Genomic DNA, 13,265 nt, shown 5'->3' with positions numbered 1-13,265 from the left:
AGGACTGGGAACAGGGATGTGATGAATGACAGGTAAAAAGAAAGCACACTAAGGATAAATGGTGGCAGTAGATCTGAGGCCCAAGTGGAGGCAGATAAAACCAGTGTTATGGAGAAAAGCAGGAATCATGGTGATAAATGGGACTGGAAGTGAATATGGAAAAGCAGTTAGGGATATGGAGAGGAAACAGATAATGGGGAGGAAGAACAAAGCAGAACATATTAATGTAGGGCAAGGTCTGAAGGAAAACTTCACATGAGTGAGCAAGGAAGGGAGAACCTGGAGATGGGGAGAGAGTGGAACAGGACACTGAGAAGGCACAACGAGCGTCTGTCATGAGGGAAGGGTGGGGAGCACAGAGGGGGTACAATGCATGGGTATGGAACATGCCACCGACAGGATGGAGTGGAAGGCTGCAATACTGGGAGATTATGAGGGGAGCAAATGCCTGCATTTGGTCTAGAGAAGCTGCAGTGACAGCACCCCAGTGATCTGTGTCTCTGGTACGTTACTTGTTCCAGTGAGTTGTCACTGTACCCTGAACCCGGCACGATTCCATGTTTCCAATCCATAAGTTCACTCATGGAGTTTCTGGGCTACAAGATCCTTGTTTTAATTCAAAGCAGTCTTTCAAAAGGATTTAAAATGGTAGATGTTCTTGCAGAGTAGAGTCAGAGGCTGAAAGACAGGAAAAAGTGTCACATGCTTTCAGTTTTGCCAGAGGATATCCAGGAAGTTGACCATGGAATACGATTTGGGATGCTCAGACACATCTGTTCTTTGCAGGGCTCTGCTGCAGGTCAGGGCTCCTAAATACATCCAGGACCATAAAGAAGCTGAGTGAGCAAAGTTGTCCTTGTCTGTTTTCCTCTGAGCACCCCCAGAATGTTGTGTCCCGGGTATCGGTGCCCAGCTGACGATGGGAGCTGGGAATGCCTTCCAGTGAGCCTGTCGATTCCAGGGCTCTGCAGGCCTGGCTGGCTGGCTTTTCCCTGCTCCAGGACACACGTGTGGATGTGGCAGCTCAGGCTGAGGGATGTGTGAGCAGTGCCTGGGAGGAGCTGCAGGGCCACACGTCTGTGGGCTGCGAACCCCGACGGCGGGGGGTGAGGACACGGGAGGAACGAATGGACCACTCCTGGGATGGGGATTTAAACTTCAGCTTGGGAACTTGGGATTGGTGTGTGAGAGCCACACTTTGGAGAGTGGAAACACGTGGTAATTGAGATTTCAGTTCCATTCTGACACGACTGTAACTCGCTGTAAAGCACTGGAGGCAGAGATCTCTTGGTGTGTTTCGGGACATCCAAACCACTGGCAAAGCCATGGCCATTTTTCTCTTCTCTTATTACAGTGTATTTTCCATGAGTTGAGTCCTTTGTTCACAGAAAGCACAGAGAGTGCTAAATGGAAAACGTAGGGCATTGTTTCCAGAAGTACAATAAAAATCTCTTTTCAGTGGGCCCGAAGCCGACATTCTTGCCGGGGAGCAGAACATTGTACCAGTATTTCAGGAGTGTCCTGGGAGTCCAAGAGTGGGAAAACTGAGGATCACAGCCTGGCTTATACTCATTTAAATGTTGAATTGATAAGTATACCTGTGTATTAGATGTGTGCAGAGAAATGTAAACATATATAACAATACCTAACTACACAGTGTTTACAAAAATAATATTTGTATCTTCTGGGAGACTCTTACGTGTGCCTGTGTTTTCAAACAAGAATTAGTGATTTTCTTCCTCACTTTTGTTTTTGTTCTGCATTGTTAAAACCCCCTCACTTTAAAAAATAAAATCAGGATGTGTTCTCCAAAGGGCTTCTCTTTTTTAAAGTATCACCACATAATATTCGAGCATATCTAGGGTCTTAAAAATGCATCATAATTGATTACATTTAAGAAGAACATTTAAAATTCTTTCAAAATAATTACTGCTTTGAGAATTTCAAAATACTTAAGCCAAGAATCCAAACTGATCTGCAGTAGTTGCAACCAAGATAACTGGTGGTTAATATGTTATGTTATTATTATGTTAATATATATATATAACGTTATACGAATATATCCAAAATAGAGATCTGTTGTAAAACAAATTCTTTAATATTCCTTCGTAGAATTGCCACATAAAGTTTTAAAGTTCTCAAAAGAATATTGTAGGAAATGGGGATAAAAAAAGGGACCAAACCCTCTCCTGGTACGTGAAATACTATTGGCCTTAGTGGAATAACGTTGATTTATACTGGAAGATCTACCTCGTGGATAATGGAATATTTGGTGATGTGTTGTGCAGATTGATTTGCAGACTGCATGTCATAAACTCTGGGTTTCTATTAAGGTAATGTGATATATATATGAGGAAAGTCACATTTTAGTTACAAAAATAAAACTACATTTACATATATATGAAGTAATTTAAATTTTAAGAAAAAGAGTGGAGACCCTTTTAATAAGGTTCTGAAATACAGTGGCAGACTGCTATTTCAACAGAGCATGAGTAAACCATGGATTCCCATTTGGATTGAAATTCATTTCAAATGATGAACATTAAAACAAGTAAAGTATCTGCCTTTCAGGAACCACTTTAGAACATTAAATGAGTCAATAGCAAATTTGGAAAAACAACAACAAAGTTGTATTTGAATTTGGAGAAATGATTGAAATATTAAATACAGAGAATTTGAATAAAATAAATCCCTATGGATATTAGCACTGGAATAAATGTGCTTTCTTTTCTAATAAGGAAAGGTCCAAGTTTCTTCTTACTAAAGAAATTTGCAGGACTGTAATTAGAATGCAATCAACACTTCAATATACAACATTTTTGGACCTGATAAATATCTTTATAATCACACACTGCATTTCATAATTTAGAGATCATAGGTAAGCTTGGGTCACCTTATAGCTTCTGCAATCCTAGTGCTTTCCTTTCTTCTGTCATTGGATAACCTGCCAATTAAATATGAGTAATCTAGGCCACTACAGAAAACACTTCCCACTGCGCTGAGAAGTAAGAGTTTACTGTCATCAGCTGATGCATTGCACAATGCTCTCCGAACTTCCTTCATGATCTGTGGATAAAGAAAAGCAAACAATTCGACATGCATGCCGTGGCAATATCATCCCCCTACTTGTACAAACCTTATTGATTTCGAGAGACTTAAAAGTTGGGGCACTGTTAATGCTTACATCAATTATATATCATTTTAATAGACTCAGAGTGATAACACTGAAAGTTTGCAAAGTATTTTCTGTTTGGCAGTTTGGCTTTGTTGGCGCTCAAAGAGTTTTTGGGACTTGGCTGCTCTTTGTTGGAGGGGAAATTCTAGCCTGCTTATGCTATTTGATTGCAATTTAATAACTTCAAATACCACTTTTTTCTTTTCACTGGGTACATTCAGTGTACATCACTGCATCCTCAGGAACATGGTTATCTCAGCAATAGTCTGTCAGTCCCCTCAACACGTTGTCAGCAAAATCTAGAAACCCATTTTCAGTTCTACGACTCCTTTGGTTTGCGTGACTTCAATCAGAGCAAAGCAGGACAAGGGGACATCACATACATCAACATAACAAATATATTATTCATTTTTCTGTGGTCAGTGACATTGTTACAGTCTACAGAAGTTCAAGCAAAAAAGTCCCTTGAAAGAGACATTTTGACTCTGTTTTAGAACCGAATCAAGTTATTAATTGCACCATAAATCAAACCTAATCAAAATCTGTATCGAATTGAGCTGCTGGTATTGTAGAAAAATGGCCTTTCACCTGAGCAGAGAATTGTTTTCTAATGGTTTTTAAAAGGAAATATTATTTCATCAACTCCTGGTGGGTAACTTCTTGTTTGGTCCCAACTGAGCGTGGTTTGTGAGCTGGGACTCCCTTCAGCCCCCTCTTCTCTTCAGTGAGTTGCTCCTCACTGCCAGGGCCAAGATTTCATTGTGTGACACCTCCTCTGTTAATCACACCCATGTGTCAGAATATTTCCTACAGAGTGGGTCCTGTTGAGTCAAATTTTTCTTTTTTGCTGTTGCTGTAAATTTAGGTAAGAGAAAGCTAAATGTGGTTGGAGATCTAAATAGAGGTTCCATGTGAGAGAAAACCAAGATTTTTAGCCTGTGATGATTTCTGTTCACTCCTTTCTGTTTCCCAGGATTCTTCAGCTCTCTGAAGTACCTTGTTTAAGAAATGTCCCTAAACACCTTTGTTTTGTTGATGCCATTCTAGATAGGCTTTTATTAGAAATCTCCTGGATTGTGCTGCTTTCCCTATGGGTTTGTGTAAAAATGAGTGTTACTGGGCCTGGGCCATGAGGGAGCAGCTGGTGAACTTTTAGATGCCTCACTTCTACAAGTGCACTTCAGAATGCCTGTAATAGCGAGTGTGTGACAGTGGGTGGAAGTGAAGTAATTAAAAGCAGCAGAATTTGGAAGTGTATTTGAAATTCTTATGCAGGTACAAAAATGTCACCAGCGATTTTAGGAGCACTGTTCATTGTGAGAGTCTCAGCCCTCAGCTGGGAGAAACACAGCAACACTGCACAAAGAATGGGGAAACAAAGGGAAAAAAAACCCTAACGCTTTAGAAGGTGGTAGATGTTAAAATAAAAAGATGATGTATTTTCATTTTCCTAGTTCCACATGAATGCAAGATTGCCCTCTTAATTTGTTTTAAAAGTTCTCAAAATCTAGGATGGATGTATAAATGATATCAGGGGATACCTGTCAGACATTTTCCCATACATTAAATACTGCCATGACACTCCATTCAGCAAATTTCTTTGTGTTGCCCTTCCTCCAGTGGTATTTGCATGTGTGCTCCCCCTCCACACACATCATTAATTACCATTACAAACCTGCCTCTTTTTTCTCTCACCTCTCACTGATTTGGGTGGCTAAAGCCATCTAAAAGCCACCCAAACTTTGGAGCAGAGCTTAACCCACAGTGACAGAAGTATGCTGGTTTTTCAATGTTGTGGAGTGAGTGACATTCAAAGTCCATTAGTGGGAATCCATTTCTCAGATATGGTTGAAAATGGGAAGGCTTTGGGCAGTAGTTTGGAGCAGGAGGGGAAATTTAGTTCCACTGCTCCACTGGTTTGTAGCAGAAGAAACCAGGAACCCATTATTGTATCGGTATTTCAGGCTCCAAAAAGTATGGTTTTGTATAAAAAGCTGTAAGTTTATCATGAACTTTATCATGCCGAGGTGCTGGGAGGCTCAGTGGAATCCAGCAGTGCCAGCCAAGTCAGTTCTCACTCATGGTCCATGCCAGGATTCCTTTGGTTGTGCCAAAATTCCTTGGTCACCTTGTCACTCAGCCTGGGTCCAGCAGCCCTGGCACCACGGCTTTCCTCAGGGATTCTCTGCTGGGAGTATTTCCCTGCAGATGTTTCTATGATTACACAAAAGCTACTAACAATAAAATAACAATAAAAAAACCTCATTTGTCTGCAGGGTTGCAGAACTGGGTATTAAACTGCAGTATTGTAAAGTAAATATCATTTTAGTCCAGAACTGCTCTCTACAAATTTTTTTTATGCACAAATTTCTGTTTAATGCAGTGGTGGATTCATTGTCAAATACAGAGATACAACGTGTCTTTAGTTACATTTCTTTGTCAGATTCCATACTTTTTTCTCTCTTCCATAGTCCTTAAACCTTTCTCCATTTTGGTATAACTGTTGCATTTGTCCAATTAAATTTTATTTTCTCTAGTGGACCAGATCTAATACTACTATTTCCAGAGCTCCTTAGCAGTATTCTCCAGTTCCATGCTTTTATTAATTAGCTTTTTTATGGTCTTTTAGGTAATTTTCAGTTCTGGGGACAGTATTTCTATTTGAATGCATTTGATGAAAATTTCTGAGGAAGTATTTACAGAGCATTATGGGGCAGTTATTTAGGTTATGATAATTGGATGGATTATAAATTTAGACCAGGCCCAGTGCTTCACTTACTGTTTTATTGAAACCCAAATATATAATAAAATTATCACCTTCTCAGCAGTTGCTTATATTTTTAATCCTGTCAAGAAAATAAACTGCTTAGTTCTTGAACAGGACACCTTATATTGCAAAATAAACATAAAATGGTTAAAAACTTCATTAAACTTCTAAGAGCTTATTTTAATGCCTTTCACTGGTCGTAGGAAATTTCAAAAGGCATTTGGTGCCCTTTGCTTACATTGGGAAAATCAAAGAGCTGAGAATTTATCACTGTAATTACACAAAGTATCTTGAACAGAAGTCTCTTGTTCACATAAACAGGAGTTATTAGTTGAAAAAGTTAACTTCTCTGAACCTCTAAGGACTCACTGTGATATTCTTTAAGGTAAATACTCTGTAAATATTACAGTAAAACCAAGTTTTAAAGCCATTCAGTTGTTTTTAGAGCCTCCTACACTTGTGCCTTTTTACATAAATACACTTTGTGTTACTGCCTGTGCAGATTCCCAGTCCTTTCTCTTTGGTACCTCAGGGACTCGGGCACCTCTAAAGCTGCAGGGCCCAAACCCACAATTTGTTCTTGTGAGACAGAAAACCACAGATAACAATAAACCTGTACCTGCCTCTTTTATGTATTATTTTCCAGTTAGGAAAACTTATAAGTAAGGAAAAAGTGAGGGCAAAGCAGTGCTCCAAAATACACCTGGTACAACTTCAAACTCTTGAATTCCCATGGCTGGAAATGTGAAACCTGCTTCTTGTGTCTGAGAAGGTACTTGAGGTAGTTCTGTCAGTCTGCAATGGGAACACTGCCTGTTTAGGGAATGTTTTGCTTTGAATTCCGGGGAATATTAACTCCCAGCTCTGTTAATGGTGTTAAGGAAAACCAGCAGATGGGTCCGTTCAGTCTGAAACAGAATTTGGATCCTTGAGATGTGCTGAGTTAAAACAGCAGCAGCAGCACTGGAGAACAAACATCAGAAGCAGCAGAAGACCCAGGAGAGAAAATGCCCTCATGGAATTTATAATGATGAGACATTTCACATATGTATTTTAAAAATGGATTTTCAAAATGAATTTTAAAAGTAGAAAGTCTAAGCTGCTGAAATAAAAACAAGCTGTGCCGTTTCATGACACTGCCTTGGAAGTTTTATAAGGTCTTGTAAAAAAATAAGAAAGAATTTCTATAGTGCCCTGAACATTTTTGGTAGAAAAAACTCAATTACTAGAGTGGCACTGAGCCAACTTCAATCAGTGCAAAAGCTGCTGGAAGGAGCACTGGCACATTTCATGTTAAAATCACCTGCACAAATGGGGTTACCAGAAACAGGGGATGAAGGGATTCAGGTAGACTTCTCTAGGCTTTCATTTTTCTTTTTCCTTTTTTTTTAAAAAAAATATATAAATAAGTTCTTTGTTATTTTAATTAAATTGGCATAAATAGCAAAGGCCAATGGTTGAACACAACAATTAAACTTCACCTGAAGATTATGATAAAGCACAAGGGATGGTGAGGAGTGAGAGGGATTTTGTATCAGTTTAATTTTGAAATGATTGTTTGCAGTGCACACCTTTTCTTTTTTTCTTAACATAGATAAGAATAACGAGAGCACTGTTTAACCACATCAAGTAGAGCTGCTCTGAGTAAATAATTCATTTACTATTTGGCAAACATAATTTACTGACTGTCTAACAAAGCTGGAAGTTTGCATTTCTTTACCCAAAATGAGACACACTTTCTTAATTTTGTAGGAATTGTGTGTTTGCACTTTTTATTCACTGGTGAGAAAAGGCATCAAACCCAAAAATGTTCTCAACCTCCCTAAAACACTCTGTCAATTTGTCCCACCTGTGGCTGTGGGTGACAAACTGCAGGGACAAGGCATCAACATATTCCTGCTTTCAGTTCCTTGGATTTTTGCTGTAGTTGCCAGCAAGGCTATGGAGTTGCCAGTCCTGGAGCTGCTGGATTTTGTGGTGTGAATGATCCCGGGCAGCAGCCTGGACTGAGGCCAGAGGAGCCTTTTCATGTTTGGAGCCACGAGCCTTCCGAGGGCAAGAGCCTGGGATTGCTCTGGGCCTGGGTGGGGTTTAAACAGGCAATCTCCATGTGGAGAACTCCTTGATTAATTCCTGCCCATCCAGCTCCTGGCCAGTAATGTAGTTCCCTAAAATGCATTTCTTGGTTTTCAAGTGAGCTTCAATAAAGGGTCTAGAAATAGTCCCCGCCGTGATGCAGGGACAGGACTATTACATGCTTATCATTTATTCTTCCACACAGGTGAGTTCCCAGCATATTGAAAACTTTCAAAGGATGAAATGGCTTGGTTTGGCACATCTGAAGAGCCTGAATTAATCCCCTGGTTAGAGCATTTGAGCACTGCTGATGTGGAACAGCACAGCCAGCAACGTAAAGGTATGTCTGGTCAGCCTGAACACAGCCCTTGATTTCATACTTTTTCAGGCCCTGCAGTGTCAATTAGTGGTAATTAAGACAGGGATGGAATGATGGATTTGATGCCATCTAATGCATTTTAAGGAATTAGTATTAAAAGCAAGTGTTTGGTGTTCTGTGATAATGACCAAGATAGTCCTTCTAAATATTACTTAGTTTAAGAACTAGGAGTGATAAATGTATGTACCATCAGTTTGAACTATTTAATATCATTCAGTGTATTACTGAACGATACTAAATAGTTAAATAAATGAATGTCCATTTGGATGTGTGCCTCTGGGAAGGTCAGTCAAATTTAGGACCCATCAGTTTCTGATTGAATAAAATGATTCCTCAGAGCTACAAACTGCTCTTCCCTCAGGTGCTCAAACTGATACCTCCTATCCTCATTACTGCCCATGGGGAACAGGACTCAGGCATGTTCCCTTCTCTCCAGGACATACATCCTGACACAGGCATTTATGGACACCCCTTTTCTTCTGCCGTGGGGATGGCACACCAGGGCACCATGGCTCACTACTCTGGGATCACAGGGAATGAAAGGAAAAGCTGCTCAGCCCTTCCAGTGATCCATGTGTGTACTGGGAGAGTACAATCTACGAGTCTGAGTCTGACCTTAAGTGTATAATGTTTGGAAGAAGGGAATTCTTTAATATCTTTTATATGTTGTAAGGCTTTATGCAGTTCAGCTGAGGACTGAGCCCCCAGTTGGTTAAGATTCCATCCATAAGGACTTCTACAGCAATTCAGAGAAAAAGTAATTAGGGATCAAGGCAGAATTTAGAACGACTGTCTCAGGATATGGCCTGAAATTCTCTGTATGCAACAACTGGAGCACTATTTCAATTAGTGAAATGGAAAAGACCAGATTTCTCCTAAGGATAGGAAATATCAGTAATTTCAACATGTGAAAAGCTGCTTCACACAACTCCACGCTGGAGATACTGATTCTGCCATTCTTTACTTTTAATTTTCGTTTTCAGACATGTGAATTAAAATTTAATTTCCATTGCATTCTTTGTAAGAGGAATCCCAAGTGTGACAAACGTAGATATGTCTGAACTCTGCATTTGTTTTTCTAAGATCATCAGTTAGGGAAGAAAGTACCTAAAATCGAGTTCAAGTGCAGTGTTTCCAAGATAACCCACACTTTAGGGTGGCTTTCTTTGGCTTTTAGGGCTGCACACTTACCTCTGGGGTCAGTGCATTGTTCTCTGAAGTCTGACTTGACAGCAAAATATGTGTGAAACCCTCTTCTTTTCGGACCACAATGTCCCTGAACCGGCAGTTACTTTCGTTTTGTCTCACGCTGTATCTCAGTCTCTTATCGAAGACATAATCCTTCTCCCCATCTAGTTTCCTTTTCACAGTGCTGTGCAGATTCAAGCTTCCATTGGCCAGAGAAGAACCTTTCAGATGGAAAGAATCGAAGCATAATTACCTCTATACCATCAAAGAACTGGAGTGCTACTCCACTAGCTTCAACAAAAAGAAATGAACATATAATAGTAATATAAATATAAAATAAATAAAAATGTGTCTGGCTAGTCAAATGTGGCCTCAAGCCATTCCTCTTATTCTGCATTCCAACATGCAGAACTTTTTGCTGTCTGATCAGAACACCTCTGGATCCAATGAACTGTAGCACCCAGGACTGGTACAGTGGGATTCAGATCTGCTTTGAACCGAAAAGCAACTGTATCACAGTCTTTCATATGAACTTGGGGTGATCCCTGAATTTATTGGAAGATTCTATTTCAGCTTTGGAAACTTGACATGAGAGGTTTAGTCCAAATCCCATCTTCCAAAGATAGATTTTCTTCCCTTTCTGCTGCCCAGTGGTTAGCAGTCTCAGATGACCCCCTGAGCACACCCTTGTTGCACATCTCTGTGCGACACTAAATTTGGGGAGCTCTTCCCAAGCTGACACAACCAACATTGTCTTCCAGTTATCCCTGTGGCTGGCATTGCAAGTAGCACTTAGCCACCCTTTTTGCTCTGAATCCAAGCCTCTGCTCCTTACATTTTACAGTAACAATAATTAATGACTTCTGCCTAACGAGTACGATATTAATAGTGGACTTTGTACACAGCAAATGCTAATGCTGATGCCATCAGTATCCTGCAGCAGGAAAAAAGAGAACAGTGAGAAGAAAGATATAATTCCTCCTTAAAAACAAGTGAGAGTAACAGTAAATCAATATTAAAAGAGAGTTTATTCTGACTTACACAGGGAACTGCAAACCATTCCCGTGCTGATGTTTCCAGTCCCTCTGTAACAGGCAATAGAGGACAACTGGTCACAGTGCTGGGACAGGGTGTTGAAAGAGCTTTACAGGATTTGTATGCAATAATCCTTTTCTAATTACAGATGTTTCACACTATTGCCATTAAAAATAAAGCAGAGACAGGTTGGTGAGGGACAGAGATTAAAGTCACTGTTTTTTGTTTAAATAGACACCAGCCCACATTACTCCATTTTTAAGAAAGGCCAAGAAAGAGCTGAATGAAAACACCTTTGTTTGTTCTGTTCTTTACTCCTGCCAAAAGGTGACCTGTTCCAGCTTCTGGTTTCAAATAGCCAAGAACTTTTAAAGGGCAGATGACATGAATATTAGAACAGATTTAGATTTTATAGTTTAAATGTCTGCCATCCAGTTAAAAATGCTCTGTTGGAATAGAACTGAGCAGTGAATTTGTGACAGGTGACTCTAAACCGAAATCACTTCCCCTCATTTTGGCTTAGCCATGTTTGAGGTTGATGCTCATGCAGGTGACTGATCTGTGTGACTTTTGGCCAAAAGTCTGTTAGTTCAGCCAACCATAAAACTCTTTTTTTGTTGTTAAATTAAGAGACACTTTCTAAAGCTTTTCCTCTATTATACTGAACAGGGCATTTACCTGGTGCAATGCAAACATTGCCAAATTACTTTAGATCATCACTTTAAAAAATCATTTGGAACCAGAAGAGTCTGAAATTTGTTTTCTTGACAAAAAGTAGTAGAAATCACCATGTGCTTGAGCTTTAAAAATTATGACTAACTTCCTATGGTCTGTTTCTTCTTTTTCATAAGGTTTTGCTACTGCATCTATTTTGACATTATATACAAAGGTGTATACAATATATATATTGTATATATATACATGATCATGTATTCTTACAAACAAAAATCAACTTGCAGAATTACTAATGGAGTACCAGTGTCATTGGGAATAATATACTGAAACTAATTAATTCTTTGACTGAGGCAAACTATTAAATACTGCATTTTTATCTATTCAATCCTTACCATGTTGCTTGACCCTGCAACTAGCTACTAAGATGTGATGACTTAAATCTCCCCAAAAAGTGTAGAGAACTTATAAAATCAGAGGCACAAATGCCCATTGAATGGAAGGTGTATCAGACTAACTATACTGATTATCTCTCTAGTGTGGAAGATTATGCCACATCTATTTTAAATACAGATGGTAAGAGAATAGTAGAAGATTAATTCACACACATAATCCAGCTCAACAAAAAGCCTCACAGTAATTATTTTAATATTTTATTTTATTCTTCTTTATGTACTTTGTTTGTAAATTAATATCTTATCATGATATTTTAACTATCTGCACGCCAGCTAAAAGAAATCTAACCAGAGGAAAGATCTGAATTAAATATGAGAGAAACATAAATGGAAAACTGTCATTTCTTAGAGTGGATGATTAACAGAACAATATATAGTGAGCAAATTGTTGTTTCTGTGTCTACAGTGCAATTTTGTAATCTTGTTTAATCTGATAAACTGGGGACAATGATCAGCACAATCTAAAGACAACCAAGGAAGCTTTGGGTACTCAAAGTGTGGTTTACTGGCTTAGTAGTGAGTATTTGATGCTCAGTCTAAGTACAAAAAGAAAACAGAATGGGAGAAAATATTCCTTCCTTTAGTCAGAGTTTAATCTAATTATTACCTCGTAATCAGCAGTAGAACTTGTGGAATACCCAAACCAACACTGATAGTTATAAGAAGTTTCAATATTCTTTTAAGGGAACCTAAGATATTCCCAGACCTCTGGTGGGTGCAGTTATCCTTCTCCAAGAATGGCAGTAAAGGATGCTATTTAAGGAGAAAATGCAAGCTTGGGCACTTTCTGCAGTCCATTCCCATAGCATCATCCTTAAGTGATGTACAGGGACATGAGAGGCTTCATCCTTCCTGTTTCTTCAGTATTTGCTTGTGGACCTTTTCATGTGTTTCTCTAATCCCCTTTGAGCTCTCTGGCTCCACAGCTTCCTGTGGTATGAGTTTGAGAAGTTGTGTAGCCACTACACAGAGAAGAATTTGCTTTCATCTCTGCTTTTATCTGATGTTCCACCAGCTCCAGCGAGTGGTCCCTCGCTCTGCTATCGAGGGATTTCCCGAGCAGCAGTTCTGCATTTACTGGATCTGAGGCCTTGATGGTTTGTAAACTTTGATCGTGCTCCCGCTCCGCTGCCCCTCTCCTGACTGAAGGCTCTTTTATTCCTGCAATCCTCTTCATTTTAGCTGCCCATCCCTGCATCTTCCACAGTGCTCCACCACTGCCAAAGGCTCTGAGCCTGGGGCTCCATTACACCAGGCAATGCTGCAAACACATCAGAAATTTACAGTCTAAAAAGTCTACAAAGGGTGGGAGAGGAAAGACAGAAAAGGTCACAGTGATCCTCGGTGCTTTAGGGGACCTGGGACTCCACCCCCCCTTCACTGCTCCTGCCCATGAGGAGAGGACACCTCAAGCTGCTGTGTCCTCTCTGTTTTCCTCTAATATTTTCAGAGACTTCTTTTCTGAGTGTTCCATCCCAGCCAGTTTGAGGTGCAGTCTCTGTGCCACCACCCCACACA

At 39.8% G+C, this 13,265-nt stretch overlaps 1 protein-coding gene and 1 long non-coding RNA gene across 9 annotated transcripts in view; one reads left to right on the top strand and one right to left on the bottom strand.

The window, feature by feature from the left end:
• Nucleotides 1-13,265, bottom strand: part of CDYL2 (chromodomain Y like 2) — a 58,467-nt gene that overhangs the window by 9,183 nt on the left and 36,019 nt on the right. For both annotated transcript variants that reach the window (XM_027725132.2, XM_027725131.2), the window contains 2 exons: nucleotides 9,589-9,806; nucleotides 2,894-3,066 (listed from right to left, as the gene is read on the bottom strand). In XM_027725132.2, the coding sequence (XP_027580933.2) occupies nucleotides 2,894-3,066; nucleotides 9,589-9,806 (391 nt within the window). The remainder of the gene's footprint in view (nucleotides 1-2,893; nucleotides 3,067-9,588; nucleotides 9,807-13,265) is intronic.
• Nucleotides 1-13,265, top strand: part of LOC113990063 — a 92,082-nt gene that overhangs the window by 44,901 nt on the left and 33,916 nt on the right. For all 7 annotated transcript variants that reach the window (XR_003541500.2, XR_005563371.1, XR_003541499.2 and 4 more), the window contains exon 3: nucleotides 8,224-8,358. This is a non-coding gene — a long non-coding RNA (uncharacterized LOC113990063). The remainder of the gene's footprint in view (nucleotides 1-8,223; nucleotides 8,359-13,265) is intronic.

This window comes from Pipra filicauda, unplaced genomic scaffold, assembly GCF_003945595.2.
Source record: "Pipra filicauda isolate LSUMZ 115617 unplaced genomic scaffold, ASM394559v2 scaffold203_size1373443_pilon, whole genome shotgun sequence".
In the NCBI taxonomy this organism is placed as follows: domain Eukaryota; kingdom Metazoa; phylum Chordata; class Aves; order Passeriformes; family Pipridae; genus Pipra; species Pipra filicauda.
The sequence above is the reverse complement of the archived record's forward strand: the minus strand, read 5'-3'. Positions and strand labels throughout refer to the sequence as shown.